The sequence below is a fragment of the Hyaena hyaena genome, unplaced genomic scaffold (genome assembly GCF_003009895.1).
Source record: "Hyaena hyaena isolate Hyena2069 unplaced genomic scaffold, ASM300989v1 scaffold_989, whole genome shotgun sequence".
NCBI lineage: Eukaryota > Metazoa > Chordata > Mammalia > Carnivora > Hyaenidae > Hyaena > Hyaena hyaena.
In genome coordinates this window covers 230,727-251,550 of record NW_024081623.1, presented here as the reverse complement: position 1 = coordinate 251,550, position 20,824 = coordinate 230,727, and the positions used below count along the sequence as shown (strand labels likewise).

Below are 20,824 nucleotides of genomic sequence, written 5' to 3'. Positions count from 1 at the left end.
CCGGATACTCCCGAGACTCGGCTCTCCGCCTCCTCCTGTACGAAAGTGCCCGAGCGCTGCCGGACGGGTTGATCGGGGCCTCGGCCGCGGATCGGAATCAACTCCCGAAGCGCGGGCGGTCGGGCGCCTTCGGGAGCAGAAGCGAAAATGGCCGAAGGGACGCGAATAGCGCGGAGCCGAGAGACTGCCGGGATCGCGGCGGACTAGGCGGGCGGGGCCGGGCGGCAAGATGGCTGCCGCGGGGCGAGGTGAGGGCGTGGGGCTGGCGGCTTGGGAGCGTCGGGCGCCGGCGGAGGGCTCGGGACAGCGCTGCGCCTGTCGGCCGGAGGCTTGGGCCGGGGCCCCGGGCGGGCGGGAGCGGAGGTCATCCTGGGAAGGGGGCCCAGTTCGCTTTGGTTCTTTTTGGTGTCGGAAAGGCCGACTGGTCTGGGGCCTCTCATTGTGCGTGCGATTCGGCGGTTTTGTCTCGAGTCGCGGGGTGAGGCCCGGGGCCCGTTGAGAGCCTCTTCCCCTCCCCGGCCCCGCCACGTCCCGCGGCCAGCCCCCCGTTTTGCGCAGTGCGCGTCGTGGCGGCAGGGGACGAGGGCAGGCCAGGGGGTGCAGGGTCACGGGCGCGCGGGGCGGGCCGAGGTCCCGGGTGGCTGCAGTGTGACCCGTGCCGGAGCCGCCACGCTGCCCTGCGCAGCGGCTGCGCTCTCTGCAGAGCGAAGGGGCCTGTGTGCGGTGACGCGGAGGCAGGAGGTTGTCCTCGGGCCCAGGGGCTAGAGGGGCCCGGAGGTCGCCATTGCCCGCGGCTTCGTGTCCAGGACGGCGTGCTGGGCCGTGTCGCAGCCCCTGTGGGAGAGCGGGTTCCAGCCGGCGTGTGCTCCCGTCGCGCACACCGCCCTGACGCTGGTTCCTGGAGCGTCACGCGAGTTGTTATTCTCGCTGCGGACCACCCCCGGCTGGCACACAGGTGGGCGCGCCTCCTCTCCGTGTGCGTCCTGCTCAGGTCGCCGGGGTCTGTGCCCATCACTTTGTCATTTAAAGTGCTGACTACCCAGTAAACAGCAGCTGTTGTGTGCGCTGCTTGGGTAATAAAAAAACGTGGGAGCGAGGGATGGGGCTGTGTTACTGTAGGCTCGCTGGGATCAAAAAGCCGCTTTCCACACCTCAGCTGTCAGAAACTACTTGCGGGGAAGCCAGAGGAGGGAGTGCGCTGGGCAGCAAGTCCTCCACAGAAGTGGCCTCTGTAGTCTGTGCTGAGGCGAGCCCGCTCCTCAGACCCCGGTGCACGGCCGCTGCTGAGGAGACATGTTTTCATTTGGTGAAAAATTAGGTTTATGCGGAACAGGATCTCTGTGCACACCTTGTCTGTCACCTCGGGGCAGGGGGCACGTTTGCTCCTTTTACTTCCACGTGTACTTCTGACACGCCTGTTCAGAGACACACTGTTATTTCAGTCATTTACAAAAAGTGTTAGGTCCTAAAAGCCACTGCTGTGTTTTGTCAGAATGAGCTCCTGTAGGTCCGAAATCCGTAGAGCAGCCCATCTGGTGATAGCCACCTTTAACGTTAATTATTTAAATGACAGAAGGTTTTTATACAGCACTGTTTCCGTGAGCCGCCACACTTCTGATCCGTAACAGTGGCTAGCCGGCGAGTAGATTCCAAATATCTGAAGCCAACCTTCAAGAGAAGAATCAGAAGGGAGGAAAACCCCAATTACTATGAAATCCACCCAAATAATGGCCAGTAGAGGCAGCCGGGTTTAGCTAGAGCCTGGAAACGAGCAGGGTGGGTTTCAAGAGCCCGCCGCCTGTAATGTGATGCAAGTTTATAAATGATCCGTGCTCCGCGGGCCCTCCCCCGGCTTCCCACCGCTGCATCTGCTGCCTCTCCTTGAGGCTGACTTCCGAATCTCTGCGCTGACCCATTTAGGACCCCTGCCCCGTGAGCCTGGATCTGCTTACCAGATCACCAAGGCATAAGGGGAGGGGAGCCGGAGGGACCAGCGGGCTGGTTCCTGTCGCTGGCCCACTTGCTGCCCGCGGTATAGCTCAGGCCTCCTGTAGGGTCAGCTTGCCCAATTCGCAGTCACTGCTGAGGTTTCTACATGTCACAAATGTGCCACCAGTGTGAGCCTCTTCAGACAGGAGATCCGCGGCAGGATACACTGGACGGAATGATTAGAGATACTCAGCACCTGTGATACTGAGACCCCCCTCCTAGGAGTGAGACCTGTGGCTGCCGTGGTGGGAAAAGGCCCAGGAGCCACACCAGTGAAAGAAGTTGGGTTCCCGTGTTAGGAAATCCGTGTCAGAGGGATATTTGGGGTGACGTGTGAAACCCCAGGGAAAGCAGTGTCTCACCGCTACACAAAAAAAGATTTGTCCCCCGAATCAGAAGAGGTTTCCATCGAGTTCTGTCCACGCGGTGAATGTACAGAAACCACAGGAGATGAGAGGAGCTGTCCTCCGTCTGTCTGACCAGGGCGCTGTCCTTCCCTGTCACCCTGTCACGGCCATCCTGACTTCGGCCGTGGACGGAGCCTTCGCTTCCTCTCCACCGCTGAGTGCCCAAGTACGTTCTCTGCCCCAGCCTCAGGTTCTGAAAAGCCAGCGTCAGGTCCTCGGATGGGCAACTGCAGGCCCAGATAAATGTTTCTTTCTGTAAATATGGGACAAAAGAGTGGAGCCAGGGTCCTGGGTCAGCATCGGAAATGGCCCAGGAAAGCTTCCAGGCTGCGCCCGGGGCCTCCCTGACGGGTCCTTTCTCTTCTAGGGAGAGCTGCGTCCGCCGTGGTATCCTTCTGCCGTGCCCACGTGCCCCCAGCGCGCCTCAGGCCCCCACAGCACGGTTCCTGGGGGCCGGTTTGCCGGACTCACGAAGTCAGCTCCGGGTTTCTGCTTTTTGCCCCCACCTTTTCTATAAGTTCTGAGTAGAAATTCCACGTTTAAGTGGGAGGGCCATTCACTAGCAGATATAGAAAATTCTAGGGCTTTCTCCACGGAGCATGCTGGCGCCATCACCCCCCTTCTTGGCCCTGCACCTTGAGTGGGTGGTGGCCTGCCCTCCCCCTCCCATCTGGAGCAGGAGGGTGAAGACCCCCCTGTTTCAATATTTAGAGTCCTTTTACCACAAATAGATATGAAGTGTATGGAGCTCGGGGAAGTTAGTGGACATTTAACTGCCCCCAAAAAGAATATATATATATATTTTTTATATATATATAATTTTTTATTTATTTCTAGGAGAGAGAGAGAGAGACAGCGTGAGCAGGGGAGGGTCAGAGAGAGGGAGTCACAGACTGAAACAGGCTCCAGGCTCTGAGCTGGCAGTCAGCACGGAGCCCGACGCGGGGCTCGAACCCATGAATCGCGAGATCATGACCTAAGCTTAAGTCGGATGCTTAACCGACTAAGCCACCCAGGCGCCCCAAAAAGAATATATTTTTGTGAAGAAAATGAAAAGATTTCATTTTTTTCTAGTTTGTAACTTGGGCCCAGATCAGGGTGATGCCCCCAGGGAAGCCTGGCCACCCTGCCTGCAGTCACCAGGGACGAGCCCAGCCCTCTGGCTCCAGGCCAGGGTGTCTGCAACACTGGAGGAGCATGGGCAGAAGCCCCCACAGGCAGGGAGCCGCTGGCCGGGTCCCCGTGGCCACCCGCAGGTGCCTACACTTGACCTGCCTGTTTCGGGCACCTGCGAAGATGGGGCGAAGCTCGCCCTGTGTTCAGGTCTGCGAGTCCTTAACTGCTGGCCAGCTCTCGTCCGTGTCCCTGCAGGTGCTGCTCTACCTGAGTGCAGCGTATTGCGCCCTGTATTTCCTGGCTACACTGCTGCTGATCGTATATAAAAGTGAGTCCTTTTTTTTTTTCTTTAATGTTTACCTTTGAGAGAGAGAGAGCAGAGCGTGCCCGGCGGGGGGCGGGGGGGGGAGCTGGTGGAGAGAGAGGGAGACACAGAATCCGAAGCAGCTCCAGGCTCTGAGCTGGCTGGCAGCACAGAGCCCCACGCAGGGCTTGAACTCACAAACCGCGAGGTCAGGACCTGAGCCAAAGTCGGCGGCTTCACTGACTGAGCCACCCAGGCGTCCTAATCACAGAGGCACATAGGAGGCGCCCCTGCCGCTGCCCCCCGTAACTGGAGCCCCGCTCTGTTGCCCGTTCTCCAGGTCAGGTTTTCAGTTATCCTTGTCCTTATCTGGCCCTCGACCTGACTCTGCTGTTTCTGATGGGGATTCTGGAAGCGGTCCGGCTGTACCTGGGTGAGTCGGCTGGAGACCCCGTGGTACTTAGGGTTGCAGAATCACTAGCGTACATGCTGAGAACCTTCAGACATCCATCTTTTTTTTTTTTTTTTAATTTTTTTAATGTTTTTATTTATTTCTAGGAGAGAGAGAGAGAGACAGTGCGAGCAGGGGAGGGTCAGAGAGAGAGGGAGTCACAGACTCTGAAACAGGCTCCAGGCTCTGAGCTGGCAGTCAGCACAGAGCCCGACGCGGGGCTCGAACCCACGAACCGCGAGATCATGACCCAAGCGAAAGTCGGACGCTTAACCAACTAAGCCACCCAGGCGCCCCAAGACATCCATCTTTTTATAACGTGGTTCTTAGAGACACTTTTGATGTCAACCGCTTAACCACATGCTTTGCAAGCTTGCCTTACAACGCCTTTAAGTATTAATTAGTTTATTCAGAAGCTTTACTCACGAGACCTAACACTGGCGGCATCCTGGGGAGAGACACTTCCGTTTGGGAGCATGTCCTGTACAAGCCGCAAGGTGACGGCCAGCACCAAGATCAGACCCCAGCTCAGCCTACTGACTCAGGAGCCCCAGATTTCCACCTCACCACCTTCTTTCTCTTATCGGCCTCCACAGTCTGTAGGGGTGGGTCTGGAGTGTTCTCCAGGGGACAGAGCCTGGAGGGGGAAGAGGGCACCCGGCCTGCTCAGTCCAGGCCACTGCAGGTGCCCTCAGCCAGCTCCCCATTTACATTCTCGAACAGCGTGAGCTTTGCTGTCTAGCCCACCCCAGCCCACCCTGCTCCAGCCAGGGCTCACCACACAGGGTGCTCATGGCTCCCAGCCCCGTCTCGTCCCTCCTACCTTCATGGCCACAGGCGCGTACACACACACACACACACACACACACACCAGCACATCTGTGTTCTAAAATGGGCTCACACCGCATGTGCTCTGCTGATGTGTGTAGAAATGGTCCCTCCGTTGGAAGAGTGGAGGGAGCCGATGCAGTGGCACTTGCGGGCCCTTGCACATCAGCACATCCTGCCTGTGCGTGTCCACCAGCAGCGCCCAGTCCCCGGGGGGGGGCGGGTGGGGATAGCAGGCACATGCCCTCGTCATCAGACCCCGGACTGGTGGATAGAAGCAGGTCTCCTGGGCCACCACAGATGAGCCCATGCCCCCGGGAGGTGGCAGGTGGGGCTGGGATTTCCGGGCACCTGTCCGCCTGTCCCTCCCCAGGCGCCCTGAGCACCTGCAGTCAGCTGCAGCCGCCGGGGGTCAGCGCTTCCTATGACCCATTTGTCTGTAAAATGCCATGTTTTTACAAGCGTGCACGAGACTTTCCAGAACTGACCTTAGCCCAGGGTGAAATATTTTTGGAAATTTTAAACAGAATCTCCTCAGTCCACTTGGAATTAGGAAAAGGTGTCAGAAAGCAATTGAGATCATTTTTAGAAAACCAAGTTCCCTCTCCCACCTCGAACTGACCCAGAGACTAAGGCTCAGAAATTACAGCTGCACTTGGTTTTTATCCTCACTGGGTAGAAAACACACACACACACACACACACACACACACACACACCCCCCCCCCCCCCCCGCTGCCTTTGTGCTTTCTGACATCGACTGGGTAGAAAACACACACACACACACACACACACACACACACCCCACCCCCGCTGCCTTTGTGCTTTCTGACATCGACTGAGTGATGTGGTGGCCACAGCAGAACCTTCTACTGGCGTCGTCGGCCCTGCGTCCGGGGATGAGCTGGCCTCTGGCCTCCCTGCAGCCTCGGGGCCATCCTGGGTGCAGGTGGGTCAGAGCAGGCGTCCTGGAGCCCCGCCCCCACTCATCTATGTGTTCCGCTCTCCAGGCACCAAGGGCAACCTGATGGAGGCAGAAGTGCCGCTGGCCAGCAGCCTGGTCCTCACGGCAGGCGGCGCCCTGCTGTCCACCCACTTCCTGCTCTGGCAGACCCTGGTGCTGCGGGCCGACTCCATCCTCAGCGCTGCGCTCCTGGCTCTCCACGGCCTGGAGGCCATCCTGCAGCTGGTGGCCATTGCTGCGTTTGTCAGCTAGGCGGGCAGTGCCCGCCTCTTCCGGCCTGACCGTCCTGCACAGAAGCCCCCACCTGGGAACTCGGCCGCCCCCTCCCCCATTGCTGGATGCGGAGGGTGCCGGTGTGGGGAGGTTGGATGTTTTGGAGTGGTTTAGGAATTGTGGGTGGTGGGGGTGGTCAGGAGCCCAGGGCAGAAGAGAGAGCCGGGGGAGTTGCTGGCAACAGCTGCGGGAAGGGTCAGGAGCTGCCCGGCCATCTCCCTGGGGACCTTGGGAACATCTGCCCATTTTTGGCTGGTGAGGATCTCCCTTCAGTAGCTGCCCTGACATCCGACACCCAGAAGGGCAACGAGGCCCTTGGGAAAGGAGGGAGCTGTGGCCACAAACCACCTTTCCCTCCCAGGAGAAGCAGCCTCCTGCCCATGTCCAGCCGGTTCCCTCGTGGGTGCGAGGACGCAGGCCGGGGTGGTGTGGGGAGCCCGTGGGCCCTGGTGTCTGGGGGGACGTTCGCAGCTGCGGCTTCTGAAGGAGGGCCAGCTGAGGCCTGGGCACTGACGGGAGGGAGGCAGGGAACGGGCCAGCGGCGGAGAACCTTCCGCTGCCCCAGCCTGGTGCCTCGGTGCCCCCACACCCAAGCCTCAGTCATTAAAATGCCAGGGACGTTTGCACTCTGTTCTACACATTCTGTTTGTGACTTTTTCCCATTCACAGATTGTAAGGGCTCCAGAAGGACCCTGAGCTCCCGCTCTCCGGTCCCTTCACTTGGTGGTACTGCGTACTATCCACGTCTGGAGTAACGTGTTTGGATATCTGGGTATTTTCTCTTTACCGTTTTGTGGAAATAAAGAAATGTTTATACCTCGCTGAATTTCTCCTGAGGCCACCCACCTGCTCCGTACACAAGAGCGCACACCCCAACCAGGCCTCCCCCGGAAGGCAGCCAGGCCAGGCTTCAGGGCCCTTCCTGGACCCCCCAGGGACTGGCTTCTGCGAGAGGCCGCAGCAGCGCACGCGCATGCGCGCGCGCACACACTCACACACGCACCCCCATGGTCTCTGGCGTTCCCAGGGGCAAGCAGAGCATGACCTCTGTGCTCTGCCAACTTCTGCTCTGGACCAGTGGGCACCCCCTCCCCACTTCCCTTCTGCTGGCACGAGTGTTCAGCGGAGCCTCATGTCACCGACGCCCATGCGGACTTAGGAAGGAGCCCACCCAGCTCCCCCACAGACACTGGCAGCCTGACACCCATGGCCTTCAAGGGTTCATGACCACCTGCCTGAGCTGGGCTCTCGACGCCCCCATCACTTACCTTACACACAGGTGGCAGCCAGCTGTCCCCAGAGGGCACCACAGTTCCACATGGCCACCAACCAGCCTGGGCCTCCAGGCTCTGCTGCCTCCTGCCGGGTCAGTCCTGGTCTGAGGACAATGACTTTCATTGCAGAAGTGCGATAGTGCCCACCTCGGCTGCTCCCTCGTGTGCCGCCCTTCCCACTTTTTGCCCGTCCAGGCCCCATCTCCAGGAAGGACGAGGGCAGGCCTGCGCCTCCCTCTCCCAGTGCTCAGCAGAGTAAGGGAGAGAGCCAGGAAGCCAGGTCCTGCCAGGGCTCGGGCACGGCTGCGCCCAAGAGGAAGGCCACTTCCTGCCCCACCTGTGGGAGCTCACCTGCGATGCTTCAGACAGCAGGTGGGGAGACCCGCCCCCCGGGTCCCGGTGACCTGTGAAAAGGCAGTGCCACTGGCTGTCCAGGGCCTAGTGTGCCTCCCTTCCCGAGGGGGTTCCCCAGGAAGTACTCCACCGCCAGTCCCTGCCAAACAAAGGCCAGCTGCCCTGCGACCCTGCCTTCTGACGCACCCTTTTCCGCCCCCACACCATCCCAGGAATAATAGCCAGAGCCCTGGGGTCCTTGCATGTGCCTGGGGGGGCCCACTGCTGCCCCGACCTGCCCTCTGCCCCTTCACTTCCTCCCCCCCCCCAGCTGGCTGAGCAGGGGGCATCCTGGGAGTCCGTTCAGGAGGACTGCCCTGTGCGGTGCGCAGAGGGTGGGGCCTGGGCCTAGGGAGGGGGGGCGCTGCCGGGAGTGCCCTCCCCCACCTGTTCTGGGCCCTGGCACCAGAGAACAGCATGGGCCACAGGCGTCCCCGCCCTCCCATCTGACACCCACATCCCTCAGGGGACGCCCATGTTGGCTGGGGCTACACAAAAAGACTCTAGGATCTCCTGAATTGTGGAGGAGGGAGCCCTCTCCCGCCCGGGGAACTCAGCGCAGGGCCTGGGGTCTCTGGCCTCCGATCATACCTCTGACACCCACTCGAAGACTAAAGCCTGGCCCTAGCACTCCCCCACCCGCCAGCGGAAGAGGAGGAGATTCTGTCCTGGGGTCCGGGGCCCTGGGGAGCCCCTCCGCTGCGGCCTCCGAGGCGGGGGGTACCTGGCAGGGGACACCCGGCAGCCTGTGCAGATCTTAGAGCCTCAGCCTGCTCGGCAGCCAGCGCGTCCCCGCGGGTGAAGGGCTCCCCATCCTCCTACCGTCCGCGGGCGCCCCAGCTCCGCGGGTGGGGTCTGCAGGCCCAGGGGTCCCCGGGGGCGGGTGTTGGGGGCCGTCCGCGGGGAGCCCCGGGGGCGGGGCCGAGCCGGAGGGGCGGGGCGTCCTCGTCCCGTGCCCACCCCCCCCCCCCCCCCCCCCCCCCCCCCCCCCCCCCCCCCGGGTCTCTAACCTGCCGCTCAGGTTCCTCCTCGCGGCCCCGCCCCGGCCCGGCCCAGCCGCGCGTCCCTCCCGCCGCCTGAGCCCGGGCGCCCAGGCGAGGAGCCCACAGACGACCGACGTGCGGACGGACGCGCGGACCAGAAGACCCACCGGCGGCGCGGGCACGGGGCCGCGAGCAGCAGGTGAGCGCCCCACGGGTCCCCCCCACCCCCCCGGCGGACCCCGACCTGCCTGCGGGGCACGCGCGGGCGCTTTGGCCAAGGAGCGACCCAGGAGTCCCGCGAACGGACGTCGGTCCGTCTCGGCCTCAGTTTCCCCAGGTGGTTGTGAAACTGGAGGCTCTGGCCTGAGTCCATGCGCCTGGGGCAACGGGGTGCGAGAGCGGGGCGCCGAACCCGCCGCCAAGTAGCCCGGTCCCGTGCGGCCTGGTCTGTCCCGCCTGGTCCTGGGGCGGCGCCGGTGGCACCTGAGTCAGCCGGCCCGGTCCCAACCCCGGGCTTGGCGGAGAGAACCCCTTCTTCCGGTGAGGGGGCCCCAAACCCCCCTTCCACAGGACACGCTGGGGCCTCCCTGGCGGCCAGACGCCGGAGGTGAGCCAGCGGCTCCCTGTGGGTCAGGTCAGGAGGCACTTCCTGGGTGTCCGAGCCAGAAGGAAATCCAGGGGAAACATCAGGCTAGGGTCAGGCTCTGGGTCAAGGGGTGTGGGAGTTTCAGGGAGGAGGAGGCTGGGTGCTGTGTTGCAGGGGCCTGTGTGTGCCCCACCCGAGGCTACCCCGGATCCCTCCTCCCCGAGTGGCCCCTGTGCATGAAGGTGTCCCTGGTGGCAGGGAGGAGGGTAGGCAGGCTCGAGGTCCTTCTGAGGTGCATCCAAAAACCACCTCTGCCCCCATTCTGGGTGGAGGTGGCCCCAGCACCGCTGGGAGCCAGGGCCCAGCTGATGACGTCTCTCCTTCCCCACCTCTGCACTTCGCCCCCACCCCCCAGACCCCTGCCCCAGGCCTCTCCTGATGCCTGCCTAGAACGGCGCTTCAGTGGCTCAGCGCTCCCCACACCCCCCTTCTGTTGGGCCCTCTGCGCCTGCCTCCCCAGTGAGCCTTAAGCCCACCCCTCCCCCACCCAGACTTCCCAGGCCTCATCCCTCCTTACCAACCCCGCTGGGCCCTCCCCAGCCCGAAGCTCCCAGACCTGGGCTCAGCCAGCGCCTGGGGGGTCCCCCCAGTCCAGGGCTCCGCCTAGCTCTCTCTGGGCTTTAAGCCGACTCCTCCCCAAGGTCACTCAGCTGCGAGCTGGAATTTGAACTTGGGGCTGATGCCTCCACCCTCCCTGCCCTGCTGGGGCCTCCTCCGCGGCCCAGCCAGTCACCCTGCTCGGCCTTCCCTTTGCACCCGGAAAATGGCCGCAGTAAAACCAAAGTGCAGCCCGGGCCCCAGGCTTTGTCCCATTCCCGTGGGACTGCCCAGCCCCCTGCCCCGGTCAGCTGACTGGAGTGCGGCTGTGGGCCGCCCCTCCCCCAGCTGCTCCCCAACCCAGATGCCAGCCCCCAGAATCAGCCCTCTGGCTGACCCTGCCGAGGCCCCCAGCCGGGCTCCAGGGACTCGAAGGCCACAGTGTTCCCAGCCTAGGCTCCCCAAGGAGAGGGGCCGTGTGTCACAACCTGTGTGTGCCTGTGTGTGCCCGGGGGCCTGGGTTTTGCCAGGTGTGTGTGTACCTGGACCCACGTGCCCAGTGCCCTTGGCTCAGCCCGACAGGAATCCCATTAAGCAAACATTCGGCTCACTCACTGAGGTCATGAGCATTCCGGACATTCTCCACGGCTAGACGGTCAGAGGAATCTGACCAAGCCCCACTCCCACCTGTCCTGAGAGAGTCAGGACTCTCAGTGGCACATGGGAGGAGGTAGCCCAAAGCCCCCAGACCCCTCACACTTCCTGAAAGCCCTCCTTGTAGGTACGACCGGACCCAACCAGAAAGTCCTAGGGTGCTCCCCACCCATAGGTACCAGCACCCCTGGCCTATGACTCCCGACTCCAGCAGCCCCCCAATACTGAGGGACAGCCTTGTGAGAGGTCCCAGGGGGCACAGATGCCATAGGACGTATCAGACTGGCTGAGGGGTACCAGGTTCTGCTCACCCCCGTGAGGGCTTGTTCTGGGTTCTGGGTCCCCAGGGCCGCACCTTTCCCCCAACCCCATCCCAGGTCCAGTCTCATGCTGTGCTGCTGTCCTCTCACGTTGGCTCCCACCCGCCTCAGGGCCTTTGAATGTGCGTTCCCTCTGCTTGGAAGGTGGTTCCTTCCCCAGTCCCGTTTCGGAAACCCCAGTCCCTGCAGCCCCACCCCAGACAGTCTCAGGAGTGGGACCCCTCTACTGGCCCATCCCAGGGTGCCCTGTGGAGGACCAAGGGTCTGGAGTGAGATAGGGGCATACGTGCGACACCTGGGACACTGGCTTCGAGGTCCCACCACATCCGGGAGGCAGGGGGCTCTGCTCCCTGAGGACACCCTGCCCAGGCACACTGGGGAGTCTGGCCCGGACACCCGGACTGCAGCCTCTGGACCTGGGGTGGGAGGAGGAGGAGATCAGGCCCCGCCCTGAGAGCACAAAAGCCACTGGCCGGGCCCCAGTGAGGTGTCAGCTCGGCTGCCCTGTCCACTAGGCCTTGGACTCAGGCCACACAGGCCTTCATCGCCGGCCACGACCGAGGACGCCATGAGCCAGTTGGGGTCCGTCAGCTGCTGCCCCGGTGCTGCCAAGTGAGTCCCCACCCCCTACGCACTCATACCTTCCACCCCCACCCATGGAGCAGTCCCCAGGGAGGGGTGCGGTGTGGGCCTCGCCCTCACCGGCCCCTCCCCTGCAGTGGCAGCCTGGGCCGGTCCGACGGTGTGGCCAAGATGAGTGCCAAGGACCTGTTTGGTGAGTGAGTCTCCCGGCTGGGCCGTGGGGTCTCGCCCAGTCCACTCCCCCAGGCTGTGCCGGGGCCCCACCAGGGGAGAGGCACGTCAGCCCTGGGTGCCCAAAGGAAGCCCCGGGACCCTAATTAATCAACAGCTGCTCAGATCCCTCCCTCCCTCGCCGTAAGGAGAGAGGCCTTTACTAATAATTCAGGAGCCATCGATATTGATTCGGCCGCCCTCCTCACGGCAACCCGATAGCGGGGGGCGGGGCTGCGGCGGGCGGGGCGCCAGGTGTCTGCTCCGCGGGGGCGGGGCCCGGCCAGCCGGGACCGCCCCCGGCCCCGCCGCTCCCCGCAGACACGCGTTTATGCCTTTGCACTCGGTGCCCTGTCTGGCCAGCCGGGAGCGCCGGGGAGGGGCCGCGGGATGTTAGCTGGCAGCTTTGGGAGTTGGGGGAAGCCCTGGATTGGACCCCTTCCCAGGAAGGTGGGCAAGGCGCCCGCGTGGGAGGAGCTGTTGAGACTCTGCCCCCCTCAAGGGCAGACCCCTATCACCACTCTGAGCTCGGGGGCCCCTTCCTAGGTAGGGGCCATCCTGGGGGGCCTCACTCACATCTCACACCCTTGAGTCCTTTCTGGCGGCAGCACCCCTCGCCTCCACTCGGCCCTCCCTGTGGCCCAACCTGGGAGTCCAGTCCCACCTGAACTAGGGGCTGTGGGTCCTGCCCTCTGGGGTGAGTGACCGGTGACTCCCTGCTCAGAACAGAGGAAGAAGTACTCCAACTCCAACATCATCATGCATGAGACCTCCCAGTACCATGTCCAGGTGAGGCCAGCTCCTGAGGAGCACCCCAGGGTCCCTGGGCAGGTGTGGAAACCAAGGCACGGGGAGAAGTGGTCAGCCCAGCTTCTGACCCCCACGGCAGGCAGCCAGAGCCAGGGCTGCCCCACGCCTGTCCTCCAGTCCCGGGAAGGTCACGGCCTGGGGGACACAGGAGCCCTGGAGCTATGTCAGGGGAGCAGAGATGCCGGTGGCCATACGGGCCAGGCAAGGACAAGCCCTGGGGGCTGTTTGGCAGCGTCCGATGGGAAGACCCTGCGGGAAGGAACCTGTCATCCTGGCCCCCAAACAAAGAGCTAGATTAGGAGGCAGAAGATGCGACATAGACACACTTACTGGGCTCCTGCAGAGAAAGCCTCTCACGGCCAGTTCTGATGGGTTCAGGGAGAGTCCAGACTGGTTAACTGAACTCAAGACCAGCTGCCAGCTCAGGAGTGTTTTTATTCTAGGTCAGTTTTGATTCACACTTAGAACTCCGGAAGTATGTTTTTTAAGTGACCTACCTGGTTCCTAGCCACTGTCCAAACCTGCAGAACAACAGGGCTAAGAATGGCTGAGAAGGGAGGAAGCGGGGGCTCGGACCAGGAAGGGGGGCCCTGGACCGGGAAGGGGGGGACCTGGACCGGGAAGGGGGGCCCTGGACCGGGAAGGGGGGGCCTGGGCCGGGAAGGGGGGCCCTGGACCGGGAAGGGGGCCCTGGGCCGGGAAGGGGGGCCCTGGACCAGGAAGGGGGGGCCTGGGCCGGGAAGATGAGGACCTCCCTCCCCATAGAACCCCCATGCCCACAGAAGCAGGCGAGTCACTACTTTCTGAGCCTCAGGAGACACTGGGAGTCCCTAGGGCCTTGAATTGGGCTGTGTTCAGGGAGCGGCCCTCCCTGCCAGGCTGGGGACCGCTGCTGGCGCAGGTCCAAGGGCAGGGCACTGAATGGGGACAGGTCAGCTCGTCCCCTTCCTTCCCAGGCAGGACAGCTGCCTCTCTCGGGGTTGGGGACGGGGGGGACTTTGCCCTCCTTGGTGAGCAATCACCTATGCCGCTGGGGCCTCCCAGCCCTTCTGAACTTTGGTTCAAGCTAACCTGTGCAAAGACCCCAGGGGGCACCTCTCCTGCCTGCCCAGCAGCCAGCAAGGCAGGGAGAGTGAGCGGTCTTGCCTGCCTGTCCCAGATGAGGAAGGAAGGCCCAGAGAGAGGGTAAGAGGTGGGGACAAGATCAGACCCACCGGTCGGAGAGGGGGGTGCTAAGGCCTCTAAGCTGGCGTACAGTAAAGCTGAGGGTGGGGGTGGCGGTTCTGTTTCAGGTTTGAGTCACTGCCAACATGGTCAGGACACGTGACCATGTGGCCCACAGCTCCGTCACCCCAAAGCTCACTGGTACTGGCCCCGGCGGGCGGTCTTCCCCACCGCCAGCAGCACTGCTCTCCTACACCTCTGAAGCTTTACTTTTTGGAGAATCCCTCCCCTCCCATAATTGAATTCACATAGTTTATAACGCCTTTGTTCTGCTCAGTAACCTTGTTTCCAGAAAGCACAGCGCGCCTCTTTGTATACTCTCTACCTCTAGGCTTCGGGGAGGCGGGGTGGGGCAGGGCCTCTCCACCAGCTGTGCCAGGCCCCTGGCGACCCTTCCACAGCCCGCTCTGCACATCTGCCTTCCTGCCGGCTGGGAGTCCTTGGCGCACATCGTCAGGTGTGTGGACGAGAAATATCTGCTCCCAGTCTGGCTTGGTGATTTAACCTGACTTTAGGAGCACAAGTGTTTCATTTTGATGATGTCCAACCGTATCCACTTTTTCTTATGGTCAGGGCGGTTTTGTTGGGGGGGGGGCGTGGAGGGTGAGGAGGGGTCATTGCCTGACCCAAGGCTCTGAAGAGCTCTTCCTGAGTTTTTTTCGAGAAACTCCAGGGTTGAGGCTTTTACACTTAGGCCTATGATCCATTTGAAATTAACATTTGGGTGTGAGACTCAAGGTTTTCCCGCGTTGCGATGCGCAGCCGTATGACCACTGTCCTCCCATTGACTCGCTCGGTGCCTTTGTCAAAAAATGTGTAGTTGAATGTGGATGGGTCTGTCTGTGGACGCTTCTGCTTCACAGTCTTTCACTCGAGGCAACTGTATCACCAACTTTGAAATCAGGCAGTGGGAGCCCTCCAACTCTATATTCTCCTCAAGGTTTTCTCGACTATTCCAAGATATCTGTGCTTGCTTTTACGTTTTAGAACCAAATTGTCCATTTCAATCCCTTGCCCCCAGAAAAGCCCGCCAGAACTTTCACTGGCATCGAGTCAAAGCTCTGTATGTCCGTAGTGCAAACTGACATCTAAACGATCCTGACTCTTTCCCGCCTGTGGACGCAGGGGCTTCTCTGACTTCTCTCAGAGAGTGTGTGTGGTTTCCACCGCAGAGGACTTGCGCGTCTTTTCTTAGAACGTTCCTTAGGTGTTTGACTCGTCGACACTGTTGTAAATGGTACTGGTTTTTCTTTTAAAGCCATTTCCCAGTTATCTGCGGTTAGCGTGTGGAGGAACCGTTGGACTTCTGTGCAGTGATCGAGTGGACCAGGACACTGAATTCACTGGTTCACGTTAGTGATTTGCGTGTAGATTCACTGAATTTACTCCGTGTACAACCAGGTAGTCTGAAATACAGCGCCCACAATCCTGTTTGGAGCCACTTTACTTCTGCTGCTTCATTGCCTGCCTGCGATCAGGAGTAAAATACCGCGGACAAGCCGCGAGCGGACATCTTTGCCTTGGGTGCAATTTTAGAAGAAGATATCCAGTATTTCCCCGCTATATATGCTGTCGTTTTTGTAGATGCATTTTATCAGTGAGGAAACTAATGTCCATTCCTTGTTTGCTGAGAACTTGCATCATGAAAGGTGTTGAACTTTGTCAAATGCTGTCTCTGGATCTTCAGAGATGTACTCCCTGCTGTTACTGTAAATCAGTCACACTGACAGATTTTTCTGCATGAGGAACGAACCCTGCGTTTCTGGGATCAACTTCATGTGGGCACATGCATTCTTCTTTTTACGTGTTAATGGACTAATTCGCTAATAGTTTGTTGAGCAAGTTTTGCATTAGTGTTTTATTAGAGATGCTGGTCTGTAATTTTTCTTTTAGTGCAAAGCCTCAACTGGTTTTGGTGCTAGAATTATGGTGGCCTCAGAAAACGAGTGAGAAAATATTCCCTCCTCTTTGGTTTTCAGAAATCATTTGTGAAAGTTTGTTTTTCTCTCTTAAGTATTTGTCAAGATTCACTTGTGAGGCCCTCTAAATGCAGGGTTTTCGTTGTAGGAAGGTCATATATGTATATATGTGTACTTTAGAGAGAGCACGCAAGAGCACACGCATATGGTTTCTTTTCCTTAGAGAGTGCGGACATAGATCTAGACAGATTTGTTTTTAGAGAGTGAGAGGGTTCCCGTACGCATGAGAGTGGGGGAGGGGCAGAGAGCGAGGGAGAGAGAGAATCCCCAGCAGGCTCCAAGGTGTCAGCGCAGAGGCCAACGCAGGGCTCACGCCTAGGACCCTGGGATGGTGACCTGAGCCAAAATCAAGAGGTGGATGCTTGACTGAGCCACACGGGCGCCCCTCTTTTGGGTGATTGATTAACGTGTGTTTTCTCTCTTGTTTTGTTTCCTTGATCAATCTCGCTAGGGTGTATCACTTTCATTAACCCTTTCAGAACCAACTTTGGGCTTTGTTGATTTTTCTCTATTGTTTGTCTGTTTCCTTTTTGGTTTCTGCTCTTAATTTCCTTCCTTCCACTTACTTTGGGATTTATGTGTCTTTTTCTAGTTTGTTAAGGGAAATGGTTAGATCACTGATATTAAATATTCCTTCTTTTTTGAATGTTTATTTTTGAGAGAGAGAGAGAGCATGTGCAAGGCGGGGGAGGGGGGCAGAGAGAGAGGGGACGGGGGCAGAGGCTGCAAAGCAGGCTCTGTGCTGACAGCAGCGAGCCCTACGGGATAGAACTGACAAACTGTGAGGTCATGACCCGAGCCAAAGTCAGACACTCAACCAACCGAGCCCCCAGGCGCCCCAAATAGTCCTTCTTTTCTTATATTCATTTACCGCTGTACACTCCCCTCCACGAACTACGTTAGCAAAATCCTGCAAGGCCGATGCCCATGCCTTTACTGTCATTCCGTTCAGAACAGTTCTTTCCGGACGACCTGTCTCTGTCCGTGCATTTACAGCTACGACCCCCGCCCCTTGTGCTGCGTCCCCTGCCTTGTGCTGTGCGGTGTTTTTGTTTCTGAGTATTTTCTTACTTCTCTTGTGACTTCTTTCACCTGATGGTTGTTTACGTAGGAGTGGGTTGCTCAATCTCCCAATTGTTTGAGCATTTTCTGTTTATCACATGGTTCTGATTTTTATTTTACTACCACGATGGTCAGAGAGCACACACTGCGGGGTCTGGGTCACTTGAAATGCACTGAGACTTGTTTCGCGGCCGGGTACGTGGTTTTGTTGGGTTTCGTCGTGTTGTGTTTTGCTAACAACATGTGCTTTGGGGTCACCCTGCCTCCCGCTGGCGGGTCAGCTGCCTCGTCCCGCCGCCCGTCTCCGCCCACCCATCTCTCTGACTGCTGATGCTCTCGCAGGTTGGGACCACCCTTTCTTGTCACACTCAGGGCAAGCGAGCATCCTGGTGCATGTGCCATGTTGTGCACATGTTCAGGTTCTCTGAGCTGCGACAGAGAGAGTGTGTTTGCCTTTCCAGGTGTCCCGGGCTTCTCCCCAGAGCACCCCGTGGGTGCAGGGTGGGGGGCCCACTTCTCTACAGCTAACCTGCAAGTGTGACCCCCAAGAAGCCGTTAGTGCTGGGCAACAGAATAGGTAAAACAGGGCACCTGAGAGGCTCGGTCGGTTACACGTCCGAGTGTTGATTTTGGCTCAGGTCATAATCTCATCGTTTGTGAGTTCAGACCTCGCGTCCAGCTCTGCTTGGGATTCCTCTCTTCTCTCTCTCTCTCTCTCTCAAAATAAATAAACTTTAGAAAAAAAGTAAAATGGGGCGCCTGGGTGGCTCAGTTGGTTAAGAGTCCAACTTCAACTCAGGTCATGATCTCGCGGTTCACGGGTTCGAGCCCTGCGTCGGGCTCTGTGCTGACAGCTCAGAGCCTGGAGCCTGTTTTCGAGTCTGTGTCTCCCTCTCTCTCTGACCCTCCCTTCCTCATGCGGTCTCTCTCTCTCAGAAATAAATAAAACATTAAAAAATGAAAAATGAGAAAAGGTAAAACATTAAGCAGTTGATTCATCTCAGAAGTAATGTCAGGCTTTTACTCACAATTATTTTATTGATTGAGATTACATGCAATCTTCTGTATTAAAAAGTTAGTTATATTGATTTTCCTGGAGAGTCTCTGTTCATATCTTTTGCCAATTTTCTATTGGGGTGTTAATCTTTTACTTAGTCACGGATCTTTTTCATTTGTATATTCATTTATCATTGGCATTCTTAATAACTCAACAAAGTAGAGCCTTTAACAAAGTAAGAGCTGTCATTGTAATGCATGGCAGACTTTATAGATATTAAGAAAATTAGTCCTCACTATGTCTATTACATTTGCTTTTCCCAAATTTTTTTTTTTACTTCATATATGGTCTTTTTTTTTTTCCAAGCAGATGTTTTCTTAAGTCACATTTTTTGGTCTTTTCTTCTGGGCTTCTAGGTTTTCTTCCTTGCTTAGGGGAAGTGCCTCTGTGAAGAAGGCCTTTCTGAGATTGTCAGGAATCATCCAGTATTTTCTTCTAGCACTTTTGTAGTTTTGTAGTTGGGTCTAGGCAGTAGACCGCCTAGAGTTTAATGTAGTGTTTCCCCCGCTGCTGCATCATTGTTGACTGACTTCAGCCAAGGTCAACGGGACACATGGGGGGGGGGGTCTGGAGGGAGGAGGAGGAGCCTGAGTCAGTCTTGGAGACAGAGGAAGGAGGAGGGTCCCTGGAATGGGAGGAGGTGGCTGGCCAAGAGGTCCCAAGGCCCACCCCACATGAGCCCCCCACATGGCCGTTCCGGCATATTCACTGAGGGCCTACTGTGTGCCAGGCACTGTCCCCGGCATGGGGAGACAGCAGTGAACCCAGCAGCCAGAAAATAAATGAAGGAGCATATGATGCACAGCACAATGTCGGATCGTGATCATCAAAAACAAGGCAGGCCAGGGGCTGGAGAGTGATGCCGTGGCCAGGCAGGGACAGCAGGTCTGAGGGGAGCCCTGAACGAAAGGAGAGCTAGAGAAGAGTACGGGAGGCAAGGTGGGGGCAGACGGTGCAAAGGCCCTGCGGTGAGCCTGGGCAGGTCTTCTGGAGAACAGGGAGGCCAGCGTTCCTGGAGCCCAGCTACAGGAGATGGGGAGGGGTGAGGGTCTGCGGAGGACTCCCAAGGTTTTATCAGAGCGTGTCCTCGGCCCCCAGACACCCACGAAGGCAGAGCAGAGACCCTCCCCTAAGGTAGGGCTGTGTCTCCCTCCTCAGACCCCCCAGGGCAGGGATGTCCGCCCCCACCCCAGGCTCCTCGGCCCCGGGGGCAGCCTCTAGGCCCTGGTTCTGGGCGCTAGGAGGGCTCTCCGGGAGTGACCGTCCGCCCGCCCCCAGCACCTGGCCACGTTCATCATGGACAAGAGTGAGGCCATCGTGTCGGTGGAGGACGCCATCCGGAAACTGGTGCAGCTGAGCTCCAAGGAGAAGGTCTGGACGCAGGAGATGCTGCTGCAGGTCAACGACCAGTCCCTGCGGCTGCTGGACGTGGAGTCCCAGGTGCCCGGCGGCAGGGCTCCGGCGGCGGCGGGGCAGGCTGAGGGCGACGGGCAAGCAGGGCGGTGAGGCCTGGGGGGCCGGGGAGCCGGTCCGGGGCTGCGTCGGACCCCCGCCCCAACCGTGTGCGGCTGCGTCCGCGGGCGCCCCCCACAGGCCGGGCTCGCCAGTCGCGCCCGCGCCCGCGGCTGTGAGCGCGCCTCCGGCGGGGCCCGGGTTCGAGGCGCCCCTGGGGGACGCGGGCGTGTGACCCGGCCGAGCCCACACCCGAGGCCCCTGCCCCCCAGGAAGAGCTGGAGAACTTCCCGCTGCCCACCGTGCGACACAGCCAGACGGTGCTGGACCAGCTGCGGTACCCGTCCGTGCTGCTGCTGGTGTGCCAGGACTCGGAGCAGAGCAAGCCCGACATCCACTTCTTCCACTGCGACGAGGTGGAGGTGAGGAGGGGCGGCCGGGGCGGGGGCGGGGATCGGGGGGGGGGGGGGGGGGGGGGGGGGGGGGGGGGGGGGGCGGGGGCGGGCCCCCCCCCCCCCCCCGCAGCCAGCCTGACGCCGCGGCCCGCCAGGCGGAACTCGTGCACGAAGACATCGAGAGCGCGCTGGCCGACTGCCGTCTGGGGAAAAAGATGCGGCCGCAGACCCTGAAGTAGGTGGGGGCGCAGCGGCGGGCGGGGGCCGGGCTGAGCGGGGCCGGGCTGAGCGGGCCTCCGCCCCCTGCCCCCGCTGCAGAGGCCACCGGGAGAAGATCCGGCAGCGGCAGTCGGTCCTGCCCGCCCCCCAGGGCCCGGCCCCCATCCCCTTTCAGCGCCAAGGCGGTGACTCTCCGTCCAGCAAGAACCGAGTGGGCCTGCCCGCGCCGCTCAGCGAGCCCAGTACGCGCGGGGAGCCGGGCGGGCGCTGCGTCGCGGCCCGCGGGGGTGGCCTCCTCAGTGGCCCCTGACCTCTGCCTCCCGCATCCAGGCTTCCGCCGTCGGGAGTCGCAGGACGAGGAGCCGCGGGCTTTGCTGGCTCAGAAGATAGAGAAGGAAACGGTAGGTCTTGGCCGTGCAGCCCCCAGACAGCACCCACCTCCTCCCCAGGCCAGGGACCGAGAGACGGTGCGTGGGGCTGACCTCCAGCTGGTGGGGGTGCCTCGGACTGACCCCTGCCTCGGCTCTGACCCCAGCAAATCCTCAACTGCGCCCTGGATGACATCGAGTGGTTCGTGGCTCGGCTGCAGAAGGCGGCCGAGGCTTTCAAACAGCTGAACCAACGCAAGAAGGGGAAGAAGAAGGGGAAGAAGGGGCCAGCAGGTGGGGGGGGGGGGCAGGACAGGGGGGAGGGGGG

General features: G+C 60.1%; 2 protein-coding genes across 6 annotated transcripts in view; both read left to right on the top strand.

Annotated features, from left to right (window-relative positions):
- The first annotated feature begins 1 nt into the window (after position 1).
- TMEM80 (transmembrane protein 80) lies at positions 2-7,154 on the top strand. 3 transcript variants are annotated; one of them, XM_039221508.1, is made up of 5 exons: positions 8-248; positions 2,764-2,881; positions 3,471-3,840; positions 4,157-4,249; positions 6,105-7,154. In XM_039221508.1, the coding sequence occupies exons 3-5, from the start codon at positions 3,498-3,500 to the stop codon at positions 6,308-6,310; spliced, it is 642 nt and encodes a 213-aa protein (XP_039077439.1). In that variant the 5' UTR covers positions 8-248; positions 2,764-2,881; positions 3,471-3,497; the 3' UTR covers positions 6,311-7,154. The 3 variants fall into 3 exon arrangements, with proteins under 3 accessions (XP_039077440.1, XP_039077439.1, XP_039077441.1); XM_039221510.1 differs by having other exon boundaries at positions 9-248; positions 2,764-2,783; positions 3,747-3,840; XM_039221509.1 differs by lacking the exon at positions 4,157-4,249 and having other exon boundaries at positions 2-248.
- A 1,921-nt stretch (positions 7,155-9,075) lies between these two features.
- EPS8L2 (EPS8 like 2) overlaps positions 9,076-20,824 on the top strand; it is a 17,313-nt gene continuing 5,564 nt past the window's right edge. For 2 of the 3 annotated variants that reach the window (XR_005526293.1, XM_039221567.1), the window contains exons 1-10: positions 9,076-9,180; positions 11,654-11,750; positions 11,858-11,913; positions 12,655-12,719; positions 19,341-19,502; positions 19,787-19,936; positions 20,065-20,144; positions 20,228-20,370; positions 20,459-20,529; positions 20,664-20,790. Coding sequence is in view for 2 of the 3 variants with exons in the window: in XM_039221567.1 (XP_039077498.1) it covers positions 11,707-11,750; positions 11,858-11,913; positions 12,655-12,719; positions 19,341-19,502; positions 19,787-19,936; positions 20,065-20,144; positions 20,228-20,370; positions 20,459-20,529; positions 20,664-20,790 (898 nt within the window). In the remaining variant the exon portion in view is untranslated. Of the gene's footprint in view, positions 9,181-11,653; positions 11,751-11,857; positions 11,914-12,654; positions 12,720-19,340; positions 19,503-19,786; positions 19,937-20,064; positions 20,145-20,227; positions 20,371-20,458; positions 20,530-20,663; positions 20,791-20,824 lie in introns of those variants that run through there. The other variant, XM_039221568.1, reaches the window with a different exon arrangement.

Bases quoted from the DNA above. Each gene is read 5' to 3' on its own strand.
- TMEM80 (XM_039221508.1), top strand. From the start codon at position 3,498: ATGCCCCCAGGGAAGCCTGGCCACCCTGCCTGCAGTCACCAGGGACGA. The intron at 3,841-4,156 runs GTGAGTCCTTTT...CCCGTTCTCCAG, and splicing joins GCTGCTGATCGTATATAAAA to GTCAGGTTTTCAGTTATCCT. The intron at 4,250-6,104 runs GTGAGTCGGCTG...TCCGCTCTCCAG, and splicing joins AGCGGTCCGGCTGTACCTGG to GCACCAAGGGCAACCTGATG.